A 17,412-nucleotide genomic window follows, 5' to 3' on the forward strand; every position below is an offset into this window, starting at 1 on the left:
TAATATTTAAATCAAGCTTACCCATCTTCCCTCTGCCCGATGACAATGGGAAACTAATCAAATTACAAAACAACAACAGAAAAACCAAAATAAAAAAAAAGGGGGCAATCAAAATAAAAAAGACAAGAAAAAACCAAAAAAAAAAAAAACAAATGAATAAAACCAAAAGCCACGCCAAAAATTTGCCCTTGACTTTCAACATAGCAAATGGGAAAAAAAAAATAACAAAACGACGAAGCGACAACATCAGTTTCAACCTTTGTGACTCGACACGATGATGCCAAGGTCACTGAGGTTTTTCGATTTTTTTTTTTTTTGTTTTTATTTTATTTTCTGGGTATTTTTCTGTGGTTACAAACAACCAAACATACACACACACACACACACACACTCACGTTCAGATTTATATATTGGTCGGTAAATTGAGTTGAGTTAATCCGAACACAATAACAAAAGATATGCAGCCAAAGACAACATAAACTATTACCAAATTGTTTGTTTGATTAACATTTTTTTTTTTTTTTTTTTTTTGAACGTCAACGCCAACGCTAACGTGAAAACACTTGGCAATTGCCGAAATTGAAACCGGTAAACCGAAATTGACATTGGCAGGTGGTAATTGATGTGCGCGATGAGGGACAAATTGAACTGACGAATTGCCGCATTGTCCCGCTATGTCTTCAATATTGATTTCTTCTCAATTGGCAAATAAATAAAATATATACATATGAGACATGGATATTCATACATTTATACATCAAATGTATTATTATTGCGCATCTGATGAAATTCAGGAGCGTCATTAATGTGAAATTGAAAGTTATTTAATAGGCCAAACAGTTTGGATCTGTAGTCAAAGAGAAGAAGTTTTTATTTGCTATTAATTTGATTGGTTATCACCTTGTCAATGAGATTTTTTGGATTCAATACTGTAAATCGATTACCTTTTTTTGAAGCAGAATGTAAATACAGAACCAATATGAATTTTTAAAGAAAAACTCTTAAAGAAATTTAAATTTTCTTAGTTTTCACTTGACTTTTTATCCAACGAAGATGATAAATCTTATTTATATAACAAGATTGTAAACTTCATTATTTTTTTTTATTTGGCTTCTGTGTCGAGAATGTTTTTGTCGAAATAATGATTCTTTTTGCAAATTTGTTTTACATATACATATTTGATAGTCGATGTACCACAAGTCGTATACGTTACGCGAATGACGTATACGACAAGTATGCTGCCTGAACACTTAGCATTACTTAATTTTTCTAATCAAAAGAACCAGTCAACTAATTTCTTCAGATATTTCTTTCCCTCTTTTTTCTCAACAATGCCCAAAGCCTTGCCATCGATAAATTTTTCAAAGTCTTGGCTAAATCCAAAGTAAAATAATCTAGTTTACATGATGTATCTCATTTAGCTGTCTTTGTGTATGTGTCTTCTTAAGAACCTCGCTAGATTTCAAATATAGGCGGTTGTAAATTCCAAACAAAAGTCGAAAGCTTTCGAATACCTTGGAATTTATGCTATTTGGGGTAAAAGTTTCGAATGAAAATGTATTCATAACAAAGTCATGTTGAATTCAATGCGGTGGCATCTGCTAGAACAAAGTTTTTGTGCAGTTTACCATTCGTGGGTCGTGTTTCTGACCCGGGGCATAACTTTAAGTTGAGATGCCGACTCCGACTCTCCCATAGAATGTCGGCATCAATATGTATGTATGTTTTATTTATTGACTTGCTGTTTTGCCAGCTTTTTGACAGTTGGCACGTAGCAAGGACATAGAAGACGGCGCCAGGTCCAGGACATGGTAGGGCATAAAATGTTTCGCTCAGACTTAATATGAGTTATGAGCTCGTCTCGACGATCACGTAGCCGTGCCAGCCAGCCATACCGCCCCCTAGCCAATGCATCCCCTCACCCATGTCTGATAGAATAATGTTCAAGTAAACAATTAAAGTGAAGGCCAAAATATACAAACTTTTAGCAAAATTTAATTGAGCATTTTTTTGTTTTTGCAATATTTGTTGATATTTTTTATTTATTTATTTATTATTTTTTTTTTTTTGCATGGCCATTAGTGGCGATGAGACCTACGGCTTTCCCCTATGGCTGGGCCACGATAAAACTGGGGGGGAAACCTGCAAGCTATACGCGTTGAGAAAAGCAATTTTCCGGTTGAGTTTACAAATGGCGGGGTTGCCGCGCCCGGCGCTGAAAATAAATGACATATCACGGAGTCTGGTCACCTTTATGCGATGCCACAAAAAGTAAACACACACTCACACACACACACACACAGCTGTGCGGCAGGGTGCACATTGTGTGTACACACACACACATACACACACACAACAGCAACGCATATGAGTAAACTACAATTTTCATTATGTTCAAAATACCCTGTACTAAAATGTTTAGGAGATATTGATTACTAGATTCTACGGATCTGTTTTGTCCATTACTTTTTGTGTGATCCGTTCTATCGATTAATTGAATTAATCGATGATTATTATGTACCATTCCCAAAGACCAACATTTAAAACACAATCACAAACACAAACTTCCTATGAATGCGTCAGAGTTTCCATATTTTGATTCGATTGGTTTCTTGGTATTTATCGAAATGTAGATCGATTGAACTTTTTACCAACAGAATTTACAATTTTTTATTTTAAAAATCACATTGACCTTTAAAATGCTTCTCTAAAGAACACGTTGCCAGATCGATAACCTTACACATACGTACACACACACAGACACTTTTAAAAACTAACAAACGGGGCAACACTCGGTGAAGACTACGATTTGTGAAGAGTATAAAAACACACTCACCCACGAAATACACACGGACAGACACGCACACACACACACACACACAAACACAAACACAGAAAGAGCAACGACAGTTATGAATGGGAATCCATTCCCTTAATGGAATTTCGTGTTGTTTAACATTTTGATGTCGCCCCTCCTTCCCCCCCTACATATATTCATGTGTTTTGTGAGTGAGTGTCGTCCTTTGCCAACTATATTCGGTAGTGAGGAGAGGGAAGGGGGGGTTGGTTAGTTGGGCGGTGCACCTTTTCGGCCCTGGCTATCATCGTAAAGCTTTATTAGCATTTATTATGCAAGACTTTTCCGTATGGTCAAGTTTATTTTATGATCGCTTCCGTCTCGACACCTGTTTTGTTTTTTTTTTTTTTGTTTTTAGTTTCTGTTTGGGTTTAGGTTAAGGTTTGATGTGCTTTAATATCAATGACAATACGTTTTATGACTTCTGAAAGGTAAAATTTTGCTTCGACTGCTGACCATTACCATAAAGAACTGTAATTTGAATGCGAATATGACCATGAATGTGTAACGTCCTGATAACTCATATACTTCTATGCGATTTATGGCGCACTTTCCTAACCATTTCGTTTTTAAGGTTCGATTGGCTATCCTAAAAAGTGAAACATGTTTGTGCTATTGAAGGAGGTCAATGCCAATATTCATATAAGTTTCAAGTATTAAACTAAATCTAAAAGAAACTAAGTTGATTCTTTTTTAAATTTTACCTAGTTTTTGTTTCTGTGAATAATCACTTTATGAGCAAAGAGTTTACTTAAATTATATGGTTTCTAATTGTACGATATACTTAAAAGAAATAACCATGTTATTGATTTTTGTAATTACTATAGACTAAACATAAGCAAAAATAGGTGAAAATAATGAAGATCATTTCCCATCGGTGTGGAAGTTGGGATTCGAGGTATTAGAATGGGCATGCAGAATCTTACTCAAGTCTTGTCAACTTGCTACTTAAGATGCAAATGTGTATTGGCTCGAAAACTATGGGCAACTGGGGAGAATGGCTTACGTTCAGGCTTTTGCTTCCATTTCAGTGGATTGTGTCACAAATGCTTTAGCATGATGATTATTTACTTGGGCAACATACAATACAATACAATACGGCAAATCGCATTGTTCCTATCTCTATCTCTGTCTCTGCATCACTTATCTATTAATGTGTGTGTACACACTAGCTTTGGGGGGTGTGGACGTGTGTGTGTGTGTGTGTGTCTGATGCTCAGAACGAAATTTAATTGAAATGCCATGCAAAAATATTTCCTAAAGCATACGAAAATTGATTGATTTTTGGTATTCCATTTAAATGCCGCACCCAAATGCCGCATTCTACTCCTCAAATAATTCATCCTGCTGCCAATTTCTTCTTTACCACCATGAATCGCTCATTCGATATAATTACAAAGTTTTGTTGGCCAGTTGATGAGCCAGTTGGAAAACATAATCAAGAATGCGTTTTGGCCATCCTGCTCTGCCCCACTCGGACATCTCTCTTTTTCGACTATGAGACCGAGACTGAGACTGAGACTGGGACAGGAAAAACGAAAAAGTTTTAATTTCAAATGAAGTTTGCCCAAGTGGGTGTGGCTCGTCAGGCAATAAAATAATCAAAGCGTGCAGCACAAAAGTGCAATGAGAGTTGCCAAAAAAACAAAAAAAAAAAAGGGGGGGGGAATGGGCACCTGCTAGCAAAAGTAAGCAATCGAGATAGTGGCTAAAAAGGCAATCAAATTTCAATAGGGTCAAATCAAAACTTGAATACACTTACTTTAAATGAAAATATCAATATTAGAATGTCGTAAAGTTGCAACTGGCCCTATAATGAAACATGTATTCATTCTCAATAAGTGCTCAAAATGGGTTAATCGAATGCTTTTTCATTTCGCAAAAGAGTGATTTCTAATTCGTATACAGAATTCGATTTCATACATAGAATTCTTTTAAAGCAAAAGTTACTGAAGCCTTTATAGAGTACCGAGTACCGAGTACCGAGTACCGAGTGCTGCTGCGGGCCACTGCAAATTTACCTGAAGACGGGCGACTCAACTCAGTTATCAAGTCGAAAATACAGAAAAGAGCGAGAGAAAACAGAAAACGGACGAAAAGTTTGGTTGCGGGCACCAAAATGCCGTTGAAGTTCGGTTCGTTTGGTGGGCATAATAAGAAGGAGGTTCAAGAAGAAGCGATGGATACAAAAAAAAAAAGGAAAAAGTGCAGAGTGGTGTGAGGGGAGGGAGACAGCTATTATGCGCCATTAGGGCATAATTAAAATGCTCAAGTTGCAACCAGAAAAACGAAGACGCTGCGTTAGATAATGACAACAGACTGCTGGACGACAGTTCAGGATGCCGCGACAAAGGATGAGAATGAGGCCCAGAGACGAGAGGGATAAGCATGAGAATGCGAACGAGGACAAAGTTGCCAATGCAAACTGTGTGAATGGAGCAAAAACTTGAATTTGGCTTTTGGCTTGTGGTTGTCAACAATGTTGTGGGAGCCGCAACAACTGTTGGCCAACTAAATAGCCCAAGCGAAAGGTGCAAAGAATCTGTGGCAAATGTATCTAAACTGATTTTCAAAAGGTATGCGGCTACTACAACACAGTTTGGGCACACCAGGAGAGGAAAAGCGAGATGGAGGACATTTCATATTGGATGCACTTTCAGACTATCACGATTTTCTTTAACATTTACTAGAATCCCGCTGAGTTCTAAATCCTTGATTGAAATCAACAAAGAACAAAAGATAGATAGCCTACTTTTTGGGGTCAAATAGTTAATGGGACTGCAACACATGCCTCTGGCATCAATTTCATCTTAATGCCACACAAACAACTAAATAAATGAGTGAATAACTGGCTTACTAATTGACCAACAGACAGCATTTTTATTGTTAACCATTAAATACAAAATGTTGCCAATGGAAATGCAGACACACACACTCACACACACACACACACACAAGAAATCAGCAAAAGAGCAACAATCGACTTATGCTGGAGAGCTGCATATCAATTTATGGCCTACCAAACGCCACAAAAAAGCTGATTAATTATAGTAATTAGCTCGTCAGCTTGCAGGCGAATTACATTACTTGTAAAGACACACACACACACGCACAGTCAACAATTACAGGGTGTACCCTTGGAAAATGCCAAAATGTTCAAGGCTCTTTCTAGTGCATTGAAGCACCGGCAAATCCAAGATTTTATTGGAAAAAATTCCCAAAGAGCATACAAAAGTCGCAAACTTGACATATGACATGGAATTTTGATTCTTTGCCGTAATAAGTCGAATGGAATCGTTTTGAGGCAACTTTGACCATTCATTTATTTATTCTCTGAATCATATAATTAGAATCTTTTTGTCTGCCTTACTCTTTATGTGAAGTATGCTAAGGCTTCTAAATGGGTCACCCTGTTTTTGTTTCTGCATAATTTTCATATATTTCTATTATATTCGATTTTTACTATACGATTCAATGCGCATAAAGTGAAATTATCATGATCCTTGAGCATTGCCAGCGAATCAGATTTATTATACACATAAGTTAGCTACACATAGACACACACTGACGGAGTCAGCTGTTCTATACGTCTTTGTCCAGCAAACATATGGAACAACAGCTTGGACATGACAAGATTTTCGTTTGTGACTTTACTGTGGCTAAATACTTATATATCATATTTTTTTTGTGGGCTGTAGTTCTACCAATATTCTGTGTTTTTGTTCTAATGCAGATATTTTAAAAAACTGCAGCTTAAGAAATATGTATAAAGATAGCAAATGGTATTAGAATTCAAAGCAAATGATTCGCTGAAACCATAGACTTGTCATGAATGCTTAAAAAGATTTTCAACAGACCACTTTAAGCTTTCACAAAAACTTCTTTAGATCCAAAAAATAAAGCAAACGATTAATCGAATCAATTAATTTTTTGAGATTAATCCAAGCGGTAAGCAAGAATTTCATTTTTATATATACATACATATATATTCTATAGTTCTTGTATTATTAAATATGGGCAGTATTTATATTAATCTAGTCAAGAGAAGAAAAACAGACAACTATTTGTTACGATCATTTACGATACTCATTTCATATGAACTCAAAGTTCAGTTATTTATACTCAAAATAAACAAACTGGGTAGGCTGGTTGTATGCTTATGACGGTATATATACCATATAGTGTGTGTGTGTGTGTGTGTGTTAGTTAGACAATTGTTTGGTCTATAAAATCTCTTGTTGCCCTAATGCTACTCGAATGCTCAACTCTATATTGCTATCTCTGTCGCTATTTTTGGCAGACAAGAAAATACTTGGGTACTATAGAATATCCGAAAGAAAGAAAAGGGAAAAAACTACTTCAAGTGAAAACTTTTGCTTTTTATCCACCCGCACCAACGAGGCAACGAGATGCCATAACAAATGCATCATACCCACATACAGATACTCGCACACACACACACACGCACACACTTATATAGTTATTCGTATAGATTGCCTGTTGTAGCGTAAGGCAATCAGTGAAGTGTGCAGGCAAAAGAAGAGAAAAGCAACAAAAAAAGGAGAATTCAACGAACCGATTTCGATGCGTCAACTTCAACAACTGACAACATCATCATTATCATCATCATCATCATCATCATCATCAGCAATAGCAGCAGCAGCAGCAACATTGAACTTTTCCGTTTTGCATTTGGCAAAAGGCAGCATCATGAAACCTATATATGTATAAAGAAATGATTGCTTAATTGGCAAAATGCATTGCATACTTTTAGGATAAGAAGCATTACAAAGAGTGAAAGAGAATGGTGCAGATACTAGCCAAATCTGCCAATGCCATTGGAATGAGAAATTGAAAATCAACATAAGTATAAGCCGATTGTAATGATAAGCTTTGCCATGAATTTTCTTAAATTCTTCTTACAGAATCTCTAGATTCATCACAAAGAGAAGGTTAAACCATGTGCAATGGTACTTAACGAAATAAGCAGCAGAACAATAGTGTCTAGATGAATCCATCCATTGACAACTTGCAGCCCCTTCAAGGACAGTTTTTGTGTTAAAACCTCTGAATCTCATTTAATGGAGAGATTTAGAGCTCTAGATAGAGAATATTAAGAAAGACATGACATCGTATATGACGTATAATGACGAAAAAGCTACCTTAACATTGAATAAGGTAGCTGAAATTCAATTCCCTTCAGGCCTCATTCCCGATATAAGAGGCCAAAACAGGTAGCAACCCGAATTTGAGTCAATTAATCGATTCGGCATAAATTTACCTGCACTCTAAGTCTAAATCTCTCATGCATTGAACTTATTTAGTACTAAAACAAATTGCCACCACCTTCACCACCAGCACCACTTAAATTAGCACCACCAAATGCCTAGATATAATTACGCGCAGAAATGCGCTGCATTATGTTGAATAATATACAAGTATTTATAGTCGTTTGGAAAAGGGGTAGTTAGGAGGGAGGGCGATTTAGGATTTGGCATTTAAATAGAATTTGTATTATTTTTCGACAATTTCTATAAAATTATTGGGCAAACAATTAAGTAGGTACATACTTATATATGTATGTAATTTGCTACCCGTTTCCCATCTTGCCACAATCTCATTGATTTCTATTAACTGTTGTTGGCCGTTGCCCTCTGTCCATGGTCAAAATACTGAGCGGGCTTAAATGGCTTTTGATAAACAACAACAACAACAACAGCAGAAAAAAAAAACAATTTACAATTGCCAAAGAGGAAAGGGAATAGAGGAAAATGCAATTAAAACGTAAAAATCCCCATATGCATAATTGAGAACACGACTTTTGGATACCCTGTTCACCCTGTTCACCAAACCAAATGGCCATCATAGTCTGGGGTGAGCTTTTTGGCCTCAACGGCTTATACATACAATGGATATAACCATCAGCTACACATAGAATTATAGGGCATGAAAATGCACTAAGCTACTTTTGGAAAATTTTCCCTAATTATGCGAATTATGCAACAGCAAAACAACAAAGAAAAATAAATATATATATTAGTTTTGCATTCTCTTCTGCTATTTTTTGTTGAATAAAACTGTCTAATATTTGCAAATTTGATTAGAGTAAAAGAAAATTTGCCATCTTGGGAAATTAAAACACAACAATTTCCATGTTAATTTTCATTAACGAATTTTCATTTCGTTTCGTTCGACATGCAACTAATTTAAACTTTTTCTTGCTCTGGTTCCTTAGAGTTTTCATTTTATTGAATGTCAGAGAGACACAGAGAGAGAGAGAGAGCGAGAGCGAGAGAGAAAAACTATTTACCATGTGAATTAAAAATCTTTATTCTTCATTTGCTTCTTTTTCAGTATGTTCAACTCAATGAATAGTAAATTCCTACCAATGCTGGTCGTCTTGATCAGTAGCATCTTAGTGATATGTCTAAGCCGAGAGACTGAGGCGGCTGCCGAGGAGAAGTTACCACAAAATGCTCCACATGTGCGTCATAAACGTGGAATATTTTGGGATTTTTTTCAGAAAATGGTTATCACTAAGAACCTCATTGTGGATGTAAGAAAGCTTTGATACAGAATGAAAAACTATTTGTATATATTGTCGATTTTCTTTTCATAATTGACAGCAATATACAGATACAAGAAATACTTTAAACGACATCTACAATACGGTTAATGAGCAATTCAGTGATCCGGCACCAGCCAAGCCAACCAATCGTCCACGTGTAACAACCGAGAAAGTGGTAAGTTCAATGGAATATTTCTTAGCCCAAAGTTAAATCAGAAGATTTGATTGAAATGAGTAATTTCTAGGCCATTAGCGGTGAGGATAATAGCAATAGTAGCGAAGAGCCGACTACGACTGAAGAGTTTAGAATATCTCGTTACGAATTGGGACGGATATTCGGTCGCAATTTCCGGGGTCTACAGCGTCTGGCCATGAGCGAATTCCATGAGGCTCTCAATGTAAGTAGCTTCATTTCTAACAATCAATGAATCTCTCGCTTCATCTTTTTCTGTTTTTGCAGGCTACTAAGTACAATCTCAAGGAGTACAAAGCGGAGGCGGATCAACAATTTGCCAACAGTTTGGCTGTGGAAAAGAAAAACAAACTCAAGAGTCTCAAGGGTCGATGAGCTGAACACCCTGTTTTCCCTTCCATTTTCCCCGAACTAGTGCCGTGCCTGATAGTTGTTAGTTTGATATGATAGTCGTCTCTGTGATAGGCTCAACGAGATGAGAACAATGTACCAAAATGTGCTTGTTTCTATATGTATATTTTCCTTTTCCCCTTCTCTTCCACTTTTTACATCCGTGCTCTCACTGCTATTATTATTATTATTATTTTTTTTTTTTTTGATTTATAATGTAAGTGGTTTAACCTGTTTATCCTTACTCCATGTACATACATATATTTATTTGAAATAAAAACCTTGACAAGTTTTTCCTATCTCTCCAATGGCCCAGCCCACACAAGTATCCCCAAATGCCACACAACTATTATACGTCAAATTAAAAACTTTTCTGTCATAATTTTATTGATAAACTTTTGAGAAGACGACACAGCAAAAGCAAAAAATATACCCAAAATGAATGAAAATCACCGACAAAAACAAAAAACATTTCCAAAAAGAAAAATGGGGGGGAAAAAAGAAAACACTGAAAATAAAGTGCAAAGTGTCGCACGATGTCGTTGGCTTTAGTTTGACAAAACTTGTTAAGAAAATATTCATATCCATGGATGAAAACTGTAGTTTACATCTAACAATAAGTTTTCAAGCGAAAACTTCCAAATTTCGGACTTTAAAATAAAACCATTATTCACAGTATAAATTGGAATGGCCACGCTGATCTTCACAGAGCTGTGCTCAGTTTCTAGCAGAAAGAGAGATTTCAAGCAGTTTAATCAAAGGCGAATCTAGAGGGTAAATTTGGGAAATATGCTCCCAAAAGTAAGCAAGAATTTGAAACTGTGTGGATAAATAAAATCCTCTAATCAAACATTGGTTGTACATAATTGCTAGGCATAAGAAAAGTTATAAATTTATTGCAAATATTAAATATTTTTTCAGCACATTGCATACTTTTGGGAGCAAATACCCCCTATTTTCTCCCGCAAAGTTCGCCCTTGGCTTACTAGATGAAATCGTCAAAAAGGTTCGATCTAAGTAGTGCTCTAAATGTTTATTAGACTCTCTTTACCTGTAATCTACTCTATAAAGAATGACTCAACATACATACATATGAAGGATAGGTAGAAAAAACTAAAGTGATATGTTTGTTATCTATTTAAAGTAAAAACTAAAACTAATGGTATGCCATGGCTGCATTTTCCACACCGAAAACAGTACAATACAACTAAATGCTGAAACACTGCAAAGTTTCTCTGGCTGGCTTCTGTGGCCCAGCTGCCCGACTACTGAAATCGAAGTAAAGTTGCAAACAAATCCGGAAGGCAAAACTGCAAACACAAAAATACAAAGACAGCATTTTCTTTCACGCTCCCCCCGCTCCGCCTGCCATCCTGCTACCTTCTTCATTCTTTCTTTTTCGTTTAGTTTTTATTTTTATTTTCTTTGTTTTTTGTTGTTTGTCTCGGCATAGTTAGCAGGAGGAAAACCACTAAAAGTGTCATAATTCGATGCCCATGAGATGGCTGTCTCGAAAGTACGTTTGGTCGACAAACTTTCTGCGGCGGTAATGAGAGCCCCCCGTCAGTTGGCCTTCCGTTCATCTAGCGTCACTCGTCCGCCACTTCGTCGCTTCTTTCCCCTGAGTCTGCAAAGTTTGAGAGGCAAACAAATGCCGGCAATGGCAAAACTTATCGAAAAGCGAAGTTCAAAATTTTATACTTTTCGAGATATTTTTTTTCTCCTGTTACTGTTTTTTGTTTTTCGCTCGATGCCTAAAAGCCTGCAACAGTTTTTGGCGGCAATGTATCCACCTACTTGCAGTCTATCAGAAACACATTTAATGTGTATAATTTTTAAATTTTAAATTCAAAAGAAATACCCTTGTATGTAAATACTTTTTCCGAAAGTTGTTATGGCAGAGGTCTGGACAAACAGTTCGTTTTTGTATAATTTATTGCATATGGCAAAAATTCCGTTTTTCTCGATAACAACATCGCATAACCATTTGACCATACCTCGCAACGGAAGGTGATAATTGCCTAGAAGATGTGTTTATTTAAAATAGTAATTTAGACAGTTTTGATTGCCTTAATTGTGAGTTTGACTTTAATTTTACATACGTGTATAGATTTCGTGTGTGTGTGTGTGTTTTTTTTTTTATTGTGACATCTGATAATGGTTGGGAATTTACGCGTAGTTAAAAATAATCATGCTTGACTAATTACAGGGAAAACACAAAAAACCAAAAAAGAATCGTGGAATGAAATTCTGTCTTTCGAATTATGACAAATAATAAGTCAAAATAATTGTTCAAAATTTTAAATAAATACAAAAAACTGATTAAATAATAAAAAAAAACCCATAACAAAATGCAATTATAAAAAAAATTTGGGAAAAAATCTTGACTTTTAGTGGCCTCTCAGAAATTTTTATCCACCTATAAAAGACATCGAATGGCTTTGGTTTTTCTAAAAGAAAAAATTACAGATTTACCAATCACACCTATCGAAACTTGTTGTCCAGTATAAGAACTATACTCTCTTTATGCTTCATGAGATAATCATCGACCTTCAATTAATTTGCCAATATTTTACATAATTTACATCGTCTGTAGTAAGTATCATAGAAAAAACAAAAACACTTTCCACTTTTTGTGTTCCAACAATTGCAATTACATTTCTATGCTCATCCATTGTCGGTGGCAAAAATTAAAATTCATCTCGTTTACTTGCAATTAAGCTCCACAAACGACCGACAGGGGGTTGGGCTAGGGGGCTGAAAGAGGAGGTAAATAAAACTGGAAAACTAAAACATAAAGCAACACTTAATTGATTTAAACGACTGCGGCAAAGCATGATAAAGTGTATAGACTTAAGTCGAAATACCAACTGACATTGAGAGCACGATTGAGTCGACAAAAATATTTTGAACTTGACTATGTCTGAAAGCTTCCATAAATGAATAACAAATCTATATAAAAAGTAAACTAGAAATATTCAAAACAAATCGAAAAACCGCAAAATGAATGACAAAATGTTAACCGTAAATCAAAAAGTAGCGAAAATTACATACATTTAAGAGTAATTACATATGTGGAGCATCCGATTTAGGGAAGTGCAAGGGGGTTAGAAAGAGAGTATACAATTTCAGTTGAATTGATAACTCGTCTGGGAAGCGCTCTGCTTTGTAGTTACCCTCTCATACTCTACTTATTGTTAGATCTATACCAGATATCCGAGTTTCCTATATATGTATGTATGTACATACAATAGCTGCATTGCCTTTGTTTTGATCTGCTCAGGAATTATCTAACTGACATTTTATGACATTTTATGACATTTTAAAAGATTATACAAAGCATCTAAACTGAATAATTTAAAATGGGCTTAGAAAAAACAGGTTAAAACAGTGTTAAGTCATAATAAAGACAATTGATTGATCGTAAAATGTTGGCAAAAGAATAGTTAACAAAAAGTAATATTGCACAGTACTTAAAGCTACTGCTTTGTATTGAAATAGTAGCTATACCTATTCAAAAACTACTTCATGCTTTAACAAAAAAAAATAATAATAATGTAATATAGATCGATCCAGTCTAGCTCTCAAAGTACATTGATAAGTCATGGGTTATGGACCTTGGGGGTCGTTTTTATACCCTTGCCAAAAGGTACTACACAGTTTGTATATCTCGGACTCAGCCGGATCGGATCACTATATCATATAGCTCCCATACAAACGTTAAGGTCAGTAACAGTGACTTTTCTCAATAACTTCCTTATTTTCTGAGATATTGTCATGAAATTAAATATTTATGAAATATTTATAACACTAACAAACGACTGTGCCAAATTTGATCAAGATCGGGTGACTATATCATATAGCTCCCATAGGACCGATCGGTCGAAAACAGTGACTTTGGTCAATAACTTCGTTACTTTTGAAGCAATCACCATAAAAATTTATATTTCTCAGTTTAGCATACCTATTAATGACTGTGCCAAATTTGATTAAGATCGGGCGACTATATCATATAGCTCTCATAAGAACAATCGGTGGTAACCAGTGACTTTGATCAATAACTTCGTTATTTCCTAAGCCGTTTTTTCGCAAAAATTTGACCTTTTACACAAAAAACTTGCAAGGGTATACAAACTTTGACGCGGTCAAAGTAAGCCCCGGCCCTCTGGTTTTAATTTAATAAGTGGTTACTGGAGTAATACATAATTTTACGCAATATATGTTAAACTAAATGATAGATAGCATCATATCTATCATATCATTCACTTTAATACCATAAGAGACCATAGAAATGAACAATCATGAATGAACAAGTAATCATTGAAATGAAATTGACGATGACGAGAGAATAAAGGCACTGATCAATAGTAAATTTTACTGAGCTGTAAGAAAAAGAATTATATTCTAAAACTTGATGATTCAAAAAATGTATAATAGTTCAACAATGCTTGAAAATTCCATCCTAACCTTCTATTTTCATGTTGTACTGCGTAAATCTATTTCAACTTGTAGATCTCAGACTTCTTAATGCAAAATAATTGATTAGACTGACCTCACAAATGGCTTTAAGATTTTCTTATCAATTTCGAGTATTAATTAAAACGCCAGTAATTTAAATCACATTTCATTTATTGAACGAAAAAAAACATATATATAATTCTAGAGAAATCACATTTAGAAAAAAAAAATTACGATTATTCCTTGTGCGTTTTAAATTTAAGCAGCTGTGAAAAAAAAAACAAACAAAAATTAAATATTTTATTTAAAAAAAATAAAACATTGCAAACAGTTTTTACCTGGATTGGAGGCAACCGATGGCAATGGAGGCTGTGGTCCGCCAATTGGGGCCAAGGGCACTTTTTCAGTAGGCGCATCATAGACAACCGGTGTCACCTGTGGCTTATCGGATGAATCGTCGCTCAGATGATGCTTTATATCGTCATATTTCTGGGCCAATTTACTGCCAATATCCTTGGCTCCTTCGTTGATTTTTGTGGCATAGGGTTTGGCAGCCTCGGCCACATCTTCGGCACCCTGTTTAACCTTGCAGCCGAGGTTCTTAAAGAAATGCGTGAAATCACTATCATCGGGAGCCTTGGTGTCATCGCAATCAGCCCGCACATTAAGGACCAATAGCATTCCCAAGAGTGCGTAGATTAGATAAGAATTCATCGTGATTTAAGTTGGACTTTACTGTAGCAGCTAGAAACTAAGACTGAGAGTCGATCATTTTACTAGACAATCATCGAGAGTTGTACAAACGAAAGCTTCTCTGTAATTAATAATCGCTCTCTCTCTCTATCTCTCTCTCTCTGTCTTGTGCTCTCCCAACCGGTTTTAAATTCACTTGTTTTGTATTTATAGACTCCGGTTCTTCTTTAGATTGATTATTTTCGTTTTTTTTTTCTGACTGCGATTGGACTTTGATATTACACACAGGCCGTAGCCGGGGGTCACGCCAAAGGACACAGCAACCAAGATGATCGACACTATAGCAGCCACCACCAGACCAGATCCCACCGCGACTATTTGAGGGCAAGATGGTGAGAATGACTAGGAATAGAAAACCACAAACGACGAACCGCAATTGCATCTTCCGTGGCAGACAGAACGCAGGCAAATGACTGGTTTTAGGACTTGCGAGAAATTTTGTGACAACCTTTCGCATACAGATACAAATATTTAGTTGCAGATCCAGTTTTTTTCTTCTTCTTCTTTTTGTAAGCATGTAAGTGAAAGGGGGGCAAAGAGTTTGTTGACATACTATGAATATTCAAGAACCGGTCTGGTTCAATTCCTCAAACCAAAACGATGACGCACTTAAGGGATTAACTAAATAAATTGACGACGAGTCACTTTTGAAATACATAAATAAACCGCTAACTCTCTTTCCACCATTACCCATATTCATTTATTGAGATGGCATAGATTTTGGCCAAATATAGTTTCTTTCTACAAGAAGTCATTTAATTTCCTAGACTCTCGATAGCTTTAATAGTAATTGACAATTGCTATGTCCTTCATTCGGTATCTACTTTTAAGGAAAAGGTAAAGAGTTTCTTTCTTTCCCATTCAGTTTCCTAATGATGAAAAATGATCGTCTGGTTTTTGTCGCAAGTCATTGAAATTAATGTCAATCTTTAGGATATGACTCAATATGGGATGAATCTAAACTATGTTTACGTTTTTGAATTTATTTATTATTCAATTAAAGCCGCAATCTGAGTGACCAGAAGTTGTATCTATTGTATCTAAACTATATGACTCATATGGGGATCACATGATTGAACCCGAAATTGAGGAGAATTATAAACAGCTGACAAACAAAACGATTTGAAATGTTTCATGTTTCTGAGGGAGGGAGAAATAAAAGCTTTTGTCTCAAAAGCTTCAATTGCCTCATTTACCTCTCTCTCTCTCTCTCTCTGTCTTTCCACCCATAATTTTTCTCTTTCTTTTGCTCTCGGTTTGCATTTATTGGCTAAGCTTGGGAAACTTGATCTATGGCTAAATAAATAATATACAATTACTAGATAAATGGTAATGCACAAAAAAGTATCCAAAAGATACTATTTGAGGCCAAGAATCTCATTCTCAGCATCGTTGGCATTGATCAGTGGCGACTCCGTCGACTCCACTGTAACACTCTCTGCAGTGGATGAGGGGGCAGTGGCACTGGAGCTTGGACTGGAACTCTCTCCAACACTGAATTCTTCAATTTCAGGCTTTTGTGTGGTGCTGGTCAGCGGTTTCCTTTGGCCAACTGTTTCCAGGAATGAATCCATTATGTCGCCAAAACTATGAACAATCCGAAGTCCCACACGCTTGGCCGTCTCCTCCAAATTTTTGGCTTCCTTCTCAATGTTCTCTATCCAGGGTTTAGCCTTCTCCAAACTGCATTGGACTGTGTGCAACAATTTGTTTAGTTCACTTGGCTTTTTGGTGGGTGTGACCACTGTTGAATCTAACGATTCCTCTACAGATTTTGAGGCTACACTAGCTTCACTATCCGAACCGCAAAGAATGGCAGCCCCCTGCAAATGACCCAGGCACAGGCTCAGGACCACAATGGCCAATATCAGGGAGTAATTCATTATCGATTGGCTATACCGTTTGGCCATCTCTTGTATGTACTGTTGCCGCTGAGGCTCAAAACTTGACTGAACCGAGTCTGGAAACCCGTTTGCAGCAATCGCCCAGACGCAGCCACTTGACCAAGTTCTCGTCTCACGAAATACAAATACATAAAGCAAAAACAATACACAGAAGGCAAGACAGTGCTGACCAAGCAGACCTCTCAATACACTTTCTTACCTCAAACTGCAAATAAGCGAGTTTGAAAAGAAAATCAAGTAAAGAATTGATTAATGAAACGTAAATCTTTTCATTTACTCTATAAAATTC

The 17,412-nt window shown here is 36.1% G+C and overlaps 3 protein-coding genes across 3 annotated transcripts; 1 reads left to right on the forward strand and 2 right to left on the reverse strand.

Moving 5' to 3' along the window:
- The first annotated feature begins 9,220 nt into the window (after positions 1-9,220).
- Positions 9,221-10,327, forward strand: LOC6649207. Its single transcript, XM_023179481.2, has 4 exons — positions 9,221-9,413; positions 9,484-9,600; positions 9,671-9,823; positions 9,886-10,327. Exons 1-4 carry the CDS (start codon positions 9,225-9,227, stop codon positions 9,991-9,993), a joined length of 567 nt encoding a protein of 188 aa, XP_023035249.2. The 5' UTR covers positions 9,221-9,224; the 3' UTR covers positions 9,994-10,327.
- A 4,375-nt stretch (positions 10,328-14,702) lies between these two features.
- Positions 14,703-15,214, reverse strand: LOC6649208. The gene is made up of 2 exons (XM_002070978.4): positions 14,805-15,214; positions 14,703-14,732 (listed from the first exon to the last, which is right to left on the reverse strand). The coding sequence occupies exons 1-2, from the start codon at positions 15,178-15,180 to the stop codon at positions 14,725-14,727; spliced, it is 384 nt and encodes a 127-aa protein (XP_002071014.2). The 5' UTR covers positions 15,181-15,214; the 3' UTR covers positions 14,703-14,724.
- Positions 15,215-15,892: 678 nt separating this feature from the next.
- LOC6649012 lies at positions 15,893-17,174 on the reverse strand. Its single transcript, XM_002070979.4, has one exon. The coding sequence runs from the start codon at positions 17,127-17,129 to the stop codon at positions 16,578-16,580; it is 552 nt and encodes a 183-aa protein (XP_002071015.1). The 5' UTR covers positions 17,130-17,174; the 3' UTR covers positions 15,893-16,577.
- Between the last annotated feature and the right edge of the window lie 238 nt (positions 17,175-17,412).

This window comes from Drosophila willistoni (genome assembly GCF_018902025.1).
Source record: "Drosophila willistoni isolate 14030-0811.24 chromosome XL unlocalized genomic scaffold, UCI_dwil_1.1 Seg141, whole genome shotgun sequence".
NCBI classification, from domain to species: domain Eukaryota; kingdom Metazoa; phylum Arthropoda; class Insecta; order Diptera; family Drosophilidae; genus Drosophila; species Drosophila willistoni.

Excerpts from the sequence above, each read along its gene's own strand:
- LOC6649207 (XM_023179481.2), top strand. The coding sequence starts at position 9,225 with ATGAATAGTAAATTCCTACCAATGCTGGTCGTCTTGATCAGTAGCATC. Across the intron at positions 9,601-9,670 it reads GTGTAACAACCGAGAAAGTG|GCCATTAGCGGTGAGGATAA; the intron begins GTAAGTTCAATG and ends AGTAATTTCTAG. Across the intron at positions 9,824-9,885 it reads AATTCCATGAGGCTCTCAAT|GCTACTAAGTACAATCTCAA; the intron begins GTAAGTAGCTTC and ends CTGTTTTTGCAG.
- LOC6649012 (XM_002070979.4), bottom strand. The coding sequence starts at position 17,129 with ATGGCCAAACGGTATAGCCAATCGATAATGAATTACTCCCTGATATTG.
- LOC6649208 (XM_002070978.4), bottom strand. The coding sequence starts at position 15,180 with ATGAATTCTTATCTAATCTACGCACTCTTGGGAATGCTATTGGTCCTT.